The sequence below is a fragment of the Protopterus annectens genome, chromosome 5.part0 (genome assembly GCF_019279795.1).
Source record: "Protopterus annectens isolate FY-2018-M chromosome 5.part0, PAN1.0, whole genome shotgun sequence".
In the NCBI taxonomy this organism is placed as follows: Eukaryota; Metazoa; Chordata; order Ceratodontiformes; family Protopteridae; genus Protopterus; species Protopterus annectens.
In genome coordinates this window covers 885,892,468-885,910,531 of record NC_056735.1, presented here as the reverse complement: position 1 = coordinate 885,910,531, position 18,064 = coordinate 885,892,468, and the positions used below count along the sequence as shown (strand labels likewise).

Sequence of the window (18,064 nt, the reverse complement as noted above, 5' to 3'; positions counted from 1 at the left end):
AATAGTGATTTGTAGCAATCCAAAACAGTGTCACAAAAAAAAAAAAAAACAGAAACCTTTTGTAAAGCTGGTAGAATCCATTCTTCAAGCAGTTTATATCTGTCATTATCAAAGGAAAAGTCAATAAATACCTTGGTCCTTTACTATTAATGATATTAATACACATCTGGAAAAAATCTAAAGCCATCAGTCTTTGACTCTTAGGTGAATAGATTATCATGATTTTATCATAACAAATATTGAAAGCTTGTAATGTTTTTCTAAACAATTTAAACAATTTAGTCTTCTTTGGTTTTCATTCCACTTGTAATTTGTTGAAGATTTTCCATTTTAGAATAAGTTCTTTCAGTATCACCTTAATTAAAAACATATTACTATATGGACTGTGAGATTATACCCCAAATGTTTCTTTTGGTATACTAACTTATGTTGGCATGACCCAGTACTATCATGGCCCTTGAATTTATCAGGTTGAGTTAGAAACTACAAATGACACCTTTACAAATTTTCAGCACCAAAAAGAGTAATTGAAAAACATAACACACACACACACACACACACACACACACACACACACACACACACACACACACACACACACACACACACACACACACACATGCACACACACTCATGCAAAAGTCTATTTTGCAGGTTGTGCCCCACTGCACACCCCATGTGTGGAGCTGACCCCTCAAACACACACACACACACACATACACACATACACACACACACACACACACACACACACACACACACACACACGCACACATCAAATATATCAACTATTTAGTCACATTACATTGGAGAAAAGGAAAAAAACACTAAGAATGCACTGCTACATAGTACAATACAACTAACTGTAGTAAAGCACACTGTAACATTCAAAATTCTTTCAACAGTTGTTTAGAAAAATATGCTTTAATGAAGAGTAGATGTACCATACTATCACTTATACATTTACATTTCTATTGATATCTGTGTATGTTTCTGTATTTAATGTGCATGTATGTACATAGATGTGGCAGAACATGCAAGCATGTGTATGTCTTTGTGCACGTGTGTGTTTGTGTGTTACACATCAGTCAAAAACACACAAATTCTTACCTCTTCCATGATGGCTGTATATGGCCTTTTGACATAATAAGAGCATCTGTGCTAGTTAATCTACTTAGTGGGCATTTCTATGAATCGCTCAATACACAGATGCCTTCCTGGAGGTGGTGCCAGGGGAAAGAGCACATAACTAATTAGCATATGCCTCTCTCCCAGAGAGCTTCATTAGCATGCAGTACAGCTGTGGTGGCAGCCCTACATGGTGCTGTTATGTCATGCACCGTCTCATTTGAGTTGTCCTTGAATTATGAACGGTTACTATGATTTGTACACATCATATACAACTCATATTAATCTCTATGAATTCATCCTGTGCTTCTTATGATATACTTTCTATCCATTTTCATATTCATTACATTTATTTTCCATGTTTGCAACTTTTCCCACTGTTGAGAATTATCTATTTTTATCAGATCTTCTTCCTTTACTAGTTCCGTCTTTTTCCTTATTTTCTCATATTTCACAGAGAAATTTGGCAATTTTTTTTGTTATTATATGTATTAAATTTTAATATGCCATGAATGAATAACGAAGGAAGAAAAACTATTGGATATTTCAGGTTGAGATCTCCCTTTTCTGTTTTATTTTAAATAAAATCTTCTTGAAACAAAAAATAAACCTCCTAGACTAAAATTGTGACATCTTCAAGACATACACCTCTGTTACTTAAGTTACTTCTTACCTTCCTTTGCAGCTTAAAAGAATTATACAGATTTAATGTCTGTTAATCATAAAAATTAATAATTTTACAAACTTTTTAAGCCTAGCAATTTAATTATAACCATATTTTAGTGGTGGAATATTCATCTTAACTTTTTGTGCTCTTTTTAATTATCACAAAAATCTCTGAAAACCTACTAAAATTACATAATTATTTTAAGGTACCTAGAACAAACAAAATATTTTTTTCAACAACTGACATTGTAAAGGGATCGAGTAGGTAGTAGCATGGGACGAGATACTTGACAGTCCTACTTGCTTTGTAAAGAATGGCCTACCCCTTTTATTCTGCTACTTCTGCATATTAGCTAAAGCATTTGCTGCACCAGTAGTGCCTTTTTTAGACAAAGGTCAGTTAACGAACACTCCATCAAAGCAAACATATCATTATCAAAACAGAATAATATAAAGGTGGTTCTGATCAGTGCAAGAAGTCTAAATAACAATCTGCCTGACCTTGAGGTACTCCTGTATTGGAAATGCATCTCTCTCTCTCAATCTCCCTCTCTCCCTCTCTCTCTCTCTCTCTCTCTCTCTCTCTATATATATATATATATATATATATATATATATATATATATATATATATATATATATACATATATATATATATATATATATATATATATATATATATATATATATATATATATATATATATATATATATATATATTTAAAATCCCTCAAACCTGGTTTAAATGCCCAGAAAGCACCCCCTTCTCCAAACCTGGGTTTAGTACTACTATGCTTTCATATCCAATGGCAACTGTGGTGGTGCATCTACATTTTTCAGAGACTATATCACCTCTAGACAGATTCCTATAGACCTACAGACTGAACTTATCAACTTTCAAATCACACTCATAGTCAAGTATCAGTTTTTATCATCTGTTACAGGACGCCTTCCATGATTCCACAATGGCACATCAGATTACTAAACGTCATGTATGAACTCCCCATAAACAAGAATTCCATCATTCTGGGAAACTTTAACAACCTACCATTTGACACTTCTTGCTGGTTTTAGTTTCACAGAAGAAGGTACATTCCAAAATGCAGTTTATCCTTAAAAGCAAACAATGGTTTTCTATCATGGAGCTGGACTTGTCCACGAAACACTAATTACTGCCTCTTACTTGTGTAATCAATAGTTTGTGATTGTTAGGCTTTTTCAAGTAAGGATGCATTTTTGATATAATGGGAATTTTTTCTCTCTCCACATTGGTGTAACCTGGAATTATCGATTTCAACAGAGATATTCAATGTGATTTTCATCACACTTCTATGCACTTGCTTGCTTATCTTTATTAACAGTCTAGTTCTTGAATTGTATTTCTTCTATCCTGTGGGTTATACCAGCTTTGACTAATATTTTTTAAGGTTAACATATTTCAGGAAATTAGTCTCTATCAGGTCAATATATGATTTCAGTTATTCTCTTGTTTACTGGTATGACATAATTCTTGGCAAGTCTACTTGGTTCTTGTTCAGTGTGGTTGCATAGTATTCAAATGTCATGAAATAGAACTCCAGGTCACACTCCCTAGTTAATTTCTTCAGAGTTGATACAGCCTTTTGCTTGGCAGCTATAATGCCCAGCACTACTAGGTATTGCCCTAGATGCACTGACTTTGGTCAGTCGCCACTTGGAAATCTATTAGTCTCTATAGCAGTTCCTCTGTGGTTGAGTCACAAGGAAGCCATGCCAAGAACACAACAATTACAGCACTGTACGGAAGTAGTAGCTCATAAATATGACTTGCACCCTCACAGTAAGACGTTATCCTGTTCGATTCTCAGCTAGAGCGTCTTCTGTGTGGCGACATGCGTGAATGGGCGTACCTTCATTGAAGGTTGTGCATCAGAGCTGGCAACTCTACTGCCAATCATTAGCAGACTGGAGTTCCGCTGTGGCGACCCCTAACTGGGAAAAGCCGAAAAACACAACAACAACTTAACAGTAGAAGTACTGTAAGAATTTGAAATGTAGAGAGACTCTGGCCAAAATGTGCATGCACCCAGTATTAGTGCAAGCTCATAAAGATACTGGAGGAATGTATAAAAACATTCGAGTTTATTCAGTATTTCATAAACAAAATGTCAGCTCACTAGGCAAAAGGGGAAAAAATCAACTGTACCTGTAGTTACTTTCCCAGTTTCAGTGTCTAGTTAACAAAGCCCTTTCTAGGAAACAGCTTTCAGACAACAAGAAAATCCAAGGATGCAGGCCTCATTCAGGCCCAATTCTTAGCTCTCAATGCAGGTACTTCCACAGTTATGATCCGCAGGTAGCTAAGAAGCATTTCTCTCTATACTCCTAAGATCTTCTTCAGCAGACTCCTTTCAGTAAGGGACTAACTTCCTGACTTCCTCTGCAACAGCTTCCTGTTCACTTTCTTTAGCAACAGTCTGACTGGTATTAACTTAAGTGCTACAAAAATATTCTAACACTGTACTGCAGTAAAACTTTAGTAAATATTTTTTACCACCGAAAAGTGCAAAATAAAGTGGGGGGCCTCCAGTGTTATAAACAGAATATTCTTGACTGCAGAATTAGAGAACATCTTTCAAGATGAGTTATAAAGCCACTAGTCACATAATTGTATTACCTAATTTACAGAGTGTAAGATATTTTGTGTATCATATGAACTTAACTCATTCATATCCTATGTAAGTTATGGATTTTTACTGTACTTTCATTTTGTATTACACTGTCCCATTCATTTCAAAGGGATATGATAATTATGTCATTATATAATAAGGTTGCATGGATGGTTTTCTCATGTTTTTTTTTTCTTTAGTGCTGATGTGGATTGTAACAATCTTTGATATGTTAGGTTTTTATTTAAGATGTTCTGTAATACTGGAATGCATTAGTTTTAGGGCTTAGTTGTTTTTTAGTAAGTTTAATATTATGATGTTTATGATAAGGTGTTTTTGCCAGGATTGCCATTGTTCATGTTTTGTTTTTGTTTATTTGACACAGGTTCTATTTTTAATTCATTCTACACACTTAGTCTAGTTCAATATCATATGGGAGCCAAAACCCATCCTTGCAGTCATTTGGTATAGGATAATGAAACATATTCGGAATGGGATGTCAGTTCATCACAAGATATACATACATATATATATATATATATATATATATATATATATATATATATATATATATATATATATTTTTTTTTTTTTTTTTTTTCACAGTCAAATGGCACATGTGCCTACAGGTAATTTACAGGTATACCAAGTCACCTACAGCACAGCATTGAGATGTGTCAGCTGGACCACCAGATAACTTTCTATCCATTTTCATATTCATTACATCTATTTTCCATGTTTGCAACTTTTTCCCACTTTTGAGAATTACCTATTTTTTATCAGATCTCCTTCTTTTAGTAGATCTGTCTTTTCCATTTGATGATTTTCTGGGATGCATATACATTCACATAGAGAATTTGCCCCACCACATAAGTTTTTTTTGTTGTTAAATGTATTAAATTTTAATATGCCATGAATGAATGAATAAAGAAGTAACACATTACACATTAGACAGAAATGCATATACATGTCAGTGAGTCATTTAATGTGCTTGTTTTAGTTCTTCCTTATACTATCACCTTTATCAGTCAAAATGCAGTTGGGCATTTATGATGGAATTTGAGTATTACCTAGGTGTGTACGCTTCTTATCTGGATAAAAAAACTGTACTATAGCCACTTTAATCTTGTTAGTTCTCAGTCCATAAATAATTGGGTTGGTGAGGGGAGTTACAATAAGAAATTCAATGGACATAAATATGTACAAACTAGGTGGCAGATTGTTGGATGGCAATCGGTGCTGAACTACCATAAAAAGAACTCCTACCAAATAAACTAAAACAATCATTAGGTGAGTGAAACATATCTGAAGGGCCTTTGAATGTGATTCTTTTGATGATTGTAAACAAACATGTATAATTTGTACATAACTATAAGCAATAAAGAAGAGCAGAGATGCTGAAAAAACAATTGTCACTACCCCATATGAATTATTAATGGTATAATCAGCGCATGACAATTTCAAAATAGAAAAATGATCACAGTTTTTCTATAGAAGAAGTGCACAATGGCAGTTGCAAAGATAGAATTAGTCCTATACCACATATTAATAAAGAATATATCCATGCAAATGATAGAAGTCTGCATATACTGTGAACATTCATAATGGTCAAATATCTTAATGGATTGCAAATGGCAACATAGCGGTCATAGGACATAACAGTCAAAAGTGATAATTCACTGTGATTAAAAAAATGAATAAAGAACATTTGGCAAAAGCAACCAAGCAAAGAAATAGTTTTAGTTTCAGATAAAATATCTGCTGTAAATTTAGGTAAAAATGCAGAGCTAGCAATAACTCCATTTAAAAATAAGTTACTAGAAAAAATGAACATAGGTTCCTGCAGTCCATCTTTAAACACAACTAACAAAATCAAAAAAATATTAATGAACAATGTGACAGTGTAGAGTATGATTAGACAAAAAGCAAGAAGATAAGACACATTTCCCAGGTCTTCAAAGTGCAGTTGGATAACGCTGGTGGTAGAGCTGTTTGGCATGATCATGATGCTTGGCATAAATGTAACATCCCTTGCTTTCTAAAATGAAAAAGGAGTTAATTTGCAGTAAAATATTACAGTATCATTAGTGTATGACTGTAGCTTATCTACACTTCATTAATGTTCTTAACTCGCCAAATGAGTGTTTCTCTAACTTTCTGCAGAATTTGTGTGCAATTTGAATGATGTGCAACACAAATGAATAGTGATTTGTAGCAATCCAAACCAGTGTCACAAAAAAAATAAATAAATAAAAACTTTTGCAGAGCTGATGGAATCCATTCTTCAAGTAGTTTATATCTGTTAGTACCAAAGGAGAAGTCATTCGATACCTTGGTCCTTTATTGTTAATGATATTAATACACATTTGGAAAAAATCTAAAGTCAACAGTTTCTGACTCTTAGCTGAATAGATTATCATGATTTTATCATAACAAATATTCAAAGCTTGTCATTTTTGCAAAATAATGTAGTTTTGTTTGGTTTTCATTCCAATAGTAATTTGTTGAAGATTTTCTATTTCAGAATAAATTCTTTCAGTATCACCTTAATTAAAAATATATTAGGATATGGACTGTGAGATTATACCACAAATGCTTTATTTTGTTATACTAACTTATGCTGACCTGACCCAGTACTATCATGGTGACTGAATTTATCAGGCTGAGTTATGAAACTACAAATGTCACCTTTACAAATTTTCAGCACCAAAAAGAGTAACTGAAAAACATAGACACACACACACACACACACACACACACACACACACACACACACACACACACACACACACACACACACACACACACACACACACACACACACACTCATGCACACAAAGTCATGCAAAAGTCTTTTTTTGCAGGTTGTGCCCCACTGCACACCCCATGTGTGGAGTTGCCCTCCCCAGACACACACACACACACACACACACACACACACACACACACACACACACACACACACACACACTCATGCACACAAAGTTATGCACACAAAGTCATGCAAAAGTCTTTTTTTGCAGGTTGTGCCCCACTGCACACCCCATGTGTAGAGCTGACCCCCCCAAACACACACACACACACACACACACACACACACACACACACACACACACACACACACACACACGCGCACAAATCATATATATCAACTCTGTAGTCACATTACATTGGAGAATAGGAAAAAAAAACACTAAACATGCACTGCTAAATTGTACAATACAACAAACTGTAGTAAAGCACACTGTTGTTGTTGTCTTTCGGCTTTTCCTGGTTAAGGGGTCGCCACAGCGGCACTCCGGTCCGCTAATGATTGGCAGTCGATTTTGACGAACGCTGAGGTGTCAGCTCGACGTTCAACCTTCAACTAAGGCATGCCCATTTACGCTTGTCTTTCGAATGCCCACCCAACTGCGGGGAGGACATGCAGACTCCACACAGAAGGCACTCCCCGCCCATCTCAGAATTCATTCAACAGCTGTTTAGAAAAATATGCTTCAATGGAGAGTAGATGAACCATACTATCACTCATATACATTTACATATCTATTGATATCTGTTTATGTTTCTGTATTTAATGTGCATGTATGTACATAGATGTAAAAGAACATGCAAGCATGTATATGTCTGTGTGCGCATGTGTGTTTGTGTGTTACACATCATTCAAAAAAACACACCAATTCTTACCTCTTTCATGATGGCTGCATATGGCCTTTTGACATAATAAGAGCATCCATGCTAGCTAATCTACATAGTGGGCAATTCTATGAATTGCTCAATGCCTGAATGCCTTTCTGGAGGTGGTGCCAGGGGAAAGAAAACATAGCTAATTAGCATATGCCTCTCTCCCAGAGAGCTTCATTAGCATGCAGTACAGCTGTGGTGGCAACCCTACATGGTGCTGTTATGTCATGCACCATCTCATTTGAGTTCTCTTTGAATTATAAAAGGTTACTGTTATGTGTACACATCATATACAACTCATAGTAATCTCCATGAATTCATCCTGTGTTTTTTATGATATACTTTCTATCCATTTTCATATTCATTACATCTATTTTCCATGTTTGCAACTGTTTCCCACTGTTGAGAATTACCTATTTTTATCAGATCTCCTTCTTTTAGTAGATCTGTCTTTTTTCCTTATTTTCTCATATTTCACATAGAGAAATTTGCAATAAGTTTTTTTTGTTGTTAAATGTATTAAATTTTAATATGCCATGAATGAATGAATAAAGAAGTAACACATTACACATTAGATAGAAATGCATATACATGTCAGTGAGTCATTTAATGTGCTTGTTTTAGTTCTTCCTTATACTATCACCTTTATCAGTCAAAATGCAGTTGGGCATTTATGATGGAATTTGAGTATTACCTAGGTGTGTACGCTTCTTAACCGGATAAAAAAACTGTACTACAGCCACTTTAATCTTGTTAGTTCTCAGTCCATAAATAATTGGGTTGGTGAGGGGAGTTACAATAAGAAATTCAATGGACATAAATATGTACAAACTAGGTGGCAGATTGTTGGAAGGCAATCGGTGCTGAACTACCATAAACAGAACTCCTACCAAATAAACTAAAACAATCATTAGGTGAGTGAAACATGTCTGAAGGGCCTTTGAATGTGATTCTTTTGATGATTGTAAACAAATATGTATAATTTGCACATAACTGTAAGCAATAAAAAAGAGCAGAGATGCTGAAAAAATAATTGCCACTACCCCATATAAATTATTAATGGTATAATCAGCGCATGACAATTTCAAAATAGAAAAATGATCACAGTAAGGTTTTTCTATAGAAGAAGTGCACAATGGCAGTTGCAAAGATAGAATTAGTCCTATACCACATACTAATAAAGAATATATCCATGCAAATGATAGAAGTCTGCATATACTGTGAACATTCATAATGGTCAAATATCTTAATGGATTGCAAATGGCAACATAGCGGTCATAGGACATAACAGTCAAAAGTGATAATTCACTGTGATTAAAAAAATGAATAAAGAACATTTGGCAAAAGCAACCAAGCAAAGAAATAGTTTTAGTTTCAGATAAAATATCTGCTGTAAATTTAGGTAAAAATGCAGAGCTAGCAATAACTCCATTTAAAAATAAGTTACTAGAAAAAATAAACATAGGTTCCTGCAGTCCATCTTTAAACACAACTAACAAAATCAAAAAATATTAATGAACAATGTGACAGTGTAGAGTATTATTAGACAAAAAGCAAGAAGATAAGACACATTTCCCAGGTCTTCAAAGTGTAGTTGGATAACGCTGGTGGTAGAGCTGTTCGGCATGATCATGATGCTTGACATAAATGTAAAATCCCTTGCTTTCTAAAATAAAAAAGGAGTTAATTTGCAGTAAAATATTACAGTATCATTAGTGTATGACTGTAGCTTATCTACACTTCATTAATGTAGTTCTTAACTCTCCAAATGAGCGTTTCTCTAACTTTCTGCAGAATTTGTGTGCAATTTGAATGATGTGCAACACAAATGAATAGTGAATTGCAGCGATCCAAACCAGTGTCACAAAAAATAAATAAATAAATAAAAACTTTTTCAGAGCTGATGGAATCCATTCTTCAGGTAATTTATATCTGTTAGTACCAAAGGAGAAGTCATTCAATACCTTGGTCCTTTATTGTTAATGATATTAATACACATTTGGAAAAAATCTAAAGTCAAAAGTTTCTGACTCTTAGCTGAACAGATTATCATGATTTTATCATAACAAATATTCAAAGCTTGTCATGTTTGCTAAATAATGTAGTTTTGTTTGGTTTTAATTCCAATAGTAATTTGTTGAAGATTTTCTATTTCAGAATAAATTCTTTCAGTATCACCTTAATTAAAAAATATATTAGGATAAGGACTGTGAGATTATACCACAAATGCTTTATTTTGTTATACTAACTTATGCTGACCTGACCCAGTGCTATCATGGTGACTGAATTTATCAGGTTGAGTTATGAAACTACAAATGTCACCTTTATAAATTTTCAACACCATAAAAAGTAACTGAAAAACATAGACACATGCACACACACACACACACACACACACACACACACACACACACACACACACACACACACACACTCATGCACACAAAGTCATGCAAAAGTCTTTTTTTGCAGGTTGTGCCCCACTGCACACCCCATGTGTGGAGTTGCCCTCACCAAACACACTCACACACACACACACACACACACACACACACACACACACACACACACACACACACAAGTCATATATATCAACTCTGTAGTCACATTACATTGGAGAAAAGGAAAAAAAAACACTAAACATGCACTGCTAAATTGTTTAATACAACTACCTGTAGTAAAGCACACTGTTGTTGTTGTCTTTCGGCTTTCCCTGGTTAAGGGGTCGCCACAGCGGCACTCTGTTCCACTAATGATTGGCAGTCGATTTTGATGAATGCCGAGGTGTCAGCTCGACGTTCAACCTTCAACAAAGGCATGCCCATTTATGCTTGTCTTTCGAATGCCCACCCAACCGCGGGGAGGACATGCAGACTCCACACCAAAGGCACTCCCCGCCCATCTCAAAATTCATTCAACAGCTGTTTAGAAAAATATGCTTCAATAGAGAGTAGATGAGCCATACTATCACTCATATACATTTACATATCTATTGATATCTGTGTATGTTTCTGTATTTAATGTGCATGTATGTACATAGATGTAGCAGAACATGCAAGCATGTATATGTCTGTGTGCGTGTGTGTGTTTGTGTGTTACACATCATTCAAAAAAACACACCAATTCTTACCTCTTTCATGATGGCTGTATATGGCCTTTTGACATAATAAGAGCATCCATGCTAGCTAATCTACATAGTGGGCAATTCTATGAATTGCTCAATGCACAGATGCCTTTCTGGAGGTGGTGCCAGGGGAAAGAAAACATAGCTAATTAGCATATGCCTCTCTCCCAGAGAGCTTCATTAGCATGCAGTACAGCTGTGGTGGCAGCCCTACATGGTGCTGTTATGTCATGCACCATCTCATTTGAGTTCTCTTTGAATTATAAAAGGTTACTGTTATGTGTACACATCATATACAACTCATAGTAATCTCCATGAATTCATCCTGTGTTTTTTATGATATACTTTCTATCCATTTTCATATTCATTACATCTATTTTCCATGTTTGCAACTGTTTCCCACTGTTGAGAATTACCTGTTTTTTATCAGATCTCCTTCTTTTAGTAGTTCTGTCTTTTTTCCTTATTTTCTCATATTTCACAGAGAAATTTGCAATAAGTTCTTTTTGTTGTTAAATGTATTAAATTTTAATATGCCACGAATGAATGAATAATGAAGTAAGGAAAAACTATCGGATATTTCAGGTTCAGATCTCCCTTTTCTGTTTTATTTTAAATAAAATATTCCTGAAACAAAAAATAAACCTCCTAGACTAAAATTGTAACATCTTCAAGACATACACCTTTATTACTAAAGTTACTTCTTACCGTACTTTGTAGCTTAAAAGAAATATACAGACTTAGTAGTCTGTTAATCATAAACATCAATAATTTTACAAACTTTTCAAGCCTAGCAATTTAATTATAACCATATTTTAGTGGTGGAATATTCATCTTAACTTTTTGTGCTCTTTTTAATTATCATAAACATCTCTGAAAACCTACTAAAATTACATAATTATTTTAAGGTACCTAATACAAACAAAAGGTTTTTTTTTAAGAACTGACTAAATTATCAATGTCTTTGTAAAGGGATCGAGTAGGTAGTAGCATGGGATGAGATCCTTGACGAGTCCTACTTACTTTGTAAAGGACGGCCTGCCACTTTTGTTCTAAGTTTTCTGCATATTAGCTAAAGCATTTGCTGCTCCAGTAGTGTCTTTTTTAGACAAATATCAGTTAACGAACACTCCATCATAGCAAACATATCATTATCAAAACAGAATAATATAAAGGTGGTTCTGATCAGGGCAAGACATCTAAATAACAAACTGCCTGACCCTGAGATACTCCTAAATTTGAAATGCATATATATATATATATATATATATATATATATATATATATATATATATATAAAATCACTCAAACCTGGTTTAAATGCCCAGAAATCACCCACTATGCTTTCAAATCCAATGGCAACTGTGGTGGTCCATCTAAATTTGTCAGAGACCATATCATCTGTAGACAGATTCCTACAGACCTACAGACTGAAATTATCAACTTTCAAATCACACTCATAGTCAAGTATCAGTTTTATCATCTGTTACAGGACCCCTCCCATGATTCCAAAATTGCATATCAAGTTACTAAATGTCATGTACAAACTCCCCATAAACAAGAATTCCATCATTCTGGGAAACTTTAACAACCTATCAATTGACTGTTGTACCTACACTACCATACAAGAAATGCTTAAACGTTTTTAGACCAAATAAACAAAATTCAGCAAACTAGGATGCTACTAGCCCAACCACAGGACAAAATATTTTTGATTTGGTTGTTATAAATGTAGTACCATTGTGTGCAGCTCCCCTAGTATCTCTCTTTCCTATTAAGTCAGACTGTAAGTTAACAACATTTTCCTTCTATACCCCTAAAACCAATATACTGGAGTTCAAAGACTTCAGGCACACCAATCTCCTCAAGTTCTATGCAGTCTCAAAATTCACTTATAACAATATTTCCCCAAACATTGCTGCAGAAAAGAGATTCACCAAGAAGTTATATTCCCCTTATAAATAAAAGCATAGAACTGGCAGTCATACTCACTTCCTAAAATATTGAACATTTAAAATCAAACCATTCTTCTGGTCCACCAACATAAATAAAATTTACAATAAAGGGAACAAACCATTATAAACTACAAAAGATCCAAAGAACCTCAATTCAATAAAAATATTAGGAATTTGACGAGAATAGAAAAAGACTACTACATTTACTAAGGTAGTCCATGAACTCAGGTTAGCATCTGAACCCAGAGACAACTACAAACTGTTATAGCTTCATAGGTTAATAGTTTTTAGTAGGTGAATGACCACCAAGGCCTTTATATGTGTAGCCATGCAACCCAACCAAATTGCATCCCCTTGTAACATGCATCTTAATGGGAGGGTATATTAGTTAAGAAGGGTATGTTAGGTAGGAGGGGTATGTTAGTTAGATAGTTGCTAAAAAGTTATGTAGGGGTATGTTAGTTGTGGAATGTTTACTGCCAGCCTCTGTATATCAGAAACATAGGTAGCCAGCCTGAGAATGATTTTATGATTACCAATCCAATGTTAGCTAGGGAATGTTTACTCTATAAGAGACATAGGGCCCAGCCTGGAGATGAATTTCCCTCCCAATGATCAAGATTATGTTTGAATAGGGTTAGGGATCAAATCTACTTTACATAGATGGAGATCCTATTCCAGAGCATGGGGATCCTTTGAGTCACATATCAGTCTCATCAGCATGTTCTGTTTATCTTGCTAGCAAAGTTCAAATCCCTAGATCTCGTGTTTGTAGTGCAGATGTGCAAAAGCGCTACCAGGGCTGGATCTAAGGATGCTTTATAAGCAAACACAGATCAGCTCTCAACAACCTATAGGAAACTGAGTACAGATAGAGACAAGGGTCTATGGTGATCTGTATTGGACAATGTATTAATACCCTGGATTCTCTTGGTTAGAAACCTCTGTGGGCATTCTAGCTGTTGCACATACCTAGTCAGGTACATGCCAAAGGGGACACTGTACTCAATAATGGGTCTAATAAGGGATGAGTAGAGTGGTACTATAATGTCCTTGGGCCTGGATGCCATACCCTTAGTTATAAGTTGGTTAGCATAGAATGCTTTTTTTTTTTACTACCTTGGCTACATGTTGGTCAAAGGCCAGATTACTGTCTACATATCTTCCCAGATCTATAACTACTGGGTCAACTGTTAGAGTATTATCAACAGGATAATTTGCCTTTGTTAGTTATGTTAGAAAACTAAGTTGAATGTTGTTTCAACAATGTACATAAATCATACTAAATGACAAAACCTACTCAGACACAGTGGACATTGCCAATATTCTAACAAATTAAATAATTTCCAATTTCACTCCTTAGACGACTATTCAACTTCCTGTGATCACCATAGCTCTCAAACCCACCCTCACAACTTAAGAATGTGTATCGAAGGTGCTGGCAAAGGCTAAGAATATTTCCCTGATGTTACCAGATAACATACCTGGCTGTTTAATAAACAGTGTAGAGAAAACCACTTTATAAAGAATAGCAAAGCTTTCGGGTAAAACCCTTCCTCAATACTAATACATACAGAACAATCTGAAGTGAATTAAATACAGGTCAGAAATCACATGACTAGCAGTCCCAAAGTCATGTGACAACATACAACACAATTTAAAATACTAAATACAAAGATTTATATATAAAAGTATAAAAGAATGCTGTTAAAAGATCTCAACAGCTTACTCTTAATTTTACACAAAAACGGTTCCATTTGGATCAACCCAAGACGGTACTGGAACGATCTTCTCCTAGAAGGAAGTCATCTGCAGGACAGCTGATAGCCTCGGCTAAGCAGAAACACGAGAGCCCTTTAGGGCAAGGCAAGATAAGCTGTAAATAAATAAATGTACATCGAATCTTTCAACGTTTGATTTACAGGATGCCCATTATTTTCTTTTATATAAGGGACTTCATTTTATTCCTACAGTCAGTGATGATTTAATAACTGCGCTTACAGACCTTAAACAGTTCGTTAGGAACGTTAATTTAAAGCTTTTATTTGGTGATTCTGCTTCCTCTGAAAATTCTTGTAAGCGACGCAGTACATTTTTACCTGTTAGCGTGCCTGTTTTAACAGCATTCCATGATGTTTGTGAGATTGACTTGAGACGTTTGTATTGTGACTCTTTAAAAATAAGGTCATTTAATTTAATATATGAGGAATATAAAGTGTTAAAAGCTTGCAAACAAACAATGAGATAGTTATTAAACAAGCGGATAAAGGTGGTGCAGTGGTCCTTATGGACCGACATAAATATATTTGTTTAGTTTCTGATTTAAAATCACTTGGCACCACAGGACCCGGAAGCACGTCAACAAAGGTTATCAAAATAAGCAGATGAAGAAATCAAACCGCTGCTAAGTCTCCAAAAAGATCCTTTAATGTAACCAGGCAAAGTAAAAATCCACAATATCATCCAAGCGCTTTCACTCGACCACATGTGAGCTTTCTCAAGGCAAACAACATAGCTGGAAGTTCATTCAGATTAAATACTTCCAGAATCATCACATGACTTGCTTTGTTGAAAATTTCACAAAGTTGGTCATATAAATCAGAACCATATTGTACATTGTTAGGGAACTTAAACAACCTCAAGCCCTTAGGAATTCTCTGTACATTAATACATTCGTTTAAATAATCAACTTCCATCTGTTTGTTCTTATAAGAATACAGCTTGTCTTTAAAATCAAAAAAGATATTATCAAGATTTTTATAATTATCATGAAGCACAGTACCTTTTCTGAAATTAAACTGTTGTTTTGTCCAAGATTTGAAATCAAAAGACTTCCTCTGCTCATTTGACACAGGAGCAGTCTGATTGTTTGATTTAACATAGTCAAAACAATTCGAATTCGAATTACTGTCATTGCCCCCTCTCTCAATGTTCCTTATAGCATTTCCAGACCCAACCACTTCAGCAAGTGTTCTGGGGGGATTATTGAATTGTTGTTGGTTCCCAGGTATCTGGGAAACTGTTAGTTGTGTCTGCTGTTGAACTATAGAAGTCAATTGTGTCAATAGTGTACAACCGGATAAAAGAGGGGGTAGTTGGGAGTCAAAATTAGAATACCATGAGCTATTTTGGCAGCTCCGGTTAGATGCTACTAGCTACCCAGGCCTGAATGACACCCTCAACATCACTAGTGTTTTGAAATTGAGACAAGCTCGTCTATAACACAGTTTAGCAGAACAGGACATCTATTGTTTTATTCACTTTTGAATCCATAAGATTTTATAATATGATATATGGAATGTTATACATTAGTAACTCAGATAAGAAATGTTTTACAATGCCAGTTAGTAACTCTAGGTTTTTGTGGAAAGATATTGAAGTTCAACATATTTTGTATCCTGACTGTCAAGGGTTAAAACTGTATGTGCTAAGAAAGTATTCTAAGAATGTGCTGAGTACAACAGAATGCAGATGTTATCTTAGATTTGCTGATGTGACAGAACATGTTGCAAGAATAACTGTGGTTACACGCAGTACAAACTGGTAGAAACAAGTTCTTAACTGACTTTTGTCTGGTAAGCATCCTGCTGCCTACGTGTGTGTACGTGCAAAGGATGCTATAAAAGCTCAGGTCAAACTGTAAGTTTTCAGACTGCTGACATACGACTATCATGTAGCAGGTCTCCATGCATGTAAAATAAAGCTGTCTTACTTGCTTACCGAAATTTGGTGTGATTCTTCCAGAATATGTTAAGAGTATAAAAATCTTTTGACATAACTGGCGCCCAACGTGGGGCGGCCCCTACACGGCACGAATTGAACAAAGAGAGACTGAAAACCTGCACAGGTGGAGAATAAGTTTTCCTTTAGTGAAAGACCTCCGACTGAAAAGAGTCAAAAATTAGAGGCCAGTCACTCTTAAAGATTCAATCCGTGAGGTGGCAGCGAACGGGGCGGAGGAACCACGAAGGTAAGCAAAACTTTTTACCTTTTATTTTTAATTGAAGTTTTTTGTCGAACTTTAAGGGGACTAGTCAAAAGGTATCAGGATCCTGTATGTGAGATAGAGTAACTTCTCCATATAGTATAGAGATCTCAGGAATACGGAATTTAATTTTTCATAAGAAAAATGGGAACAGGGAGTAGTTGTGCCAATGGCGACAACGGCTCAGATAAAAGAAATGAAGATGAGGAATATATGTTCAAATTACATCCAAAGAACATAAAATATTTGGAAAAATAGAAAAGGGACTACGGGTTTAGTGGTTACTTGAACAAATCAGACTGTCAAGGTCTAGTCAGGGCATTACGTAAACAGGCAGGGAATAAAACAAAAGACCAAAAAAGGGTGGGATTTCCGCAGGCTCAGAAATGGCTGGAGGAGGCAAATAAGAGGTAAAAGAATTTTTATGCAAATAAAGGCAGTGGAAATTCAAATGCAAAAGAAACATTTTTTGTCCAGAAAGAGGATGATGAAACCTCTGTAGCAAGCCGAAAACTCCCACAACCTTCGGCTCCACCCTTATATCCGGACCCGAAAAAGGTGCTCTCAGAGCCTCCCAGATACCAAGACATGGCAGCCACACCCAAGACTGTCCTGCCCATAATCTTACAAAAACAGATCGATGATAGCCTTGATTTACATTCACGTAGTATTGATAAGTCAGAGTGGAAAAAAGGAGAGGAAAGAGCTCCCACCACCTCCGAATTCCCTCTCATCAAAGTGGCTAATCCACAAGCAGGAATAGATGGCCAAGATCCTACAATCCTGGTCTATCGACCATGGACGCGGGAAGATATCCGCAAGGCAGTGGAAGGTATCCCCCACCCAAAGTTAGATATGAAGAAATTTTGTGAGG

The 18,064-nt window shown here is 35.4% G+C and overlaps 1 protein-coding gene across 1 annotated transcript; it reads right to left on the bottom strand.

The window, feature by feature from the left end:
• Positions 1-5,489: 5,489 nt before the first annotated feature.
• LOC122802252 (olfactory receptor 52D1-like) lies at positions 5,490-8,138 on the bottom strand. The gene is made up of 3 exons (XM_044071906.1): positions 8,130-8,138; positions 6,010-6,480; positions 5,490-5,930 (listed from the first exon to the last, which is right to left on the bottom strand). The coding sequence occupies exons 1-3, from the start codon at positions 8,136-8,138 to the stop codon at positions 5,490-5,492; spliced, it is 921 nt and encodes a 306-aa protein (XP_043927841.1).
• Positions 8,139-18,064: the final 9,926 nt, after the last annotated feature.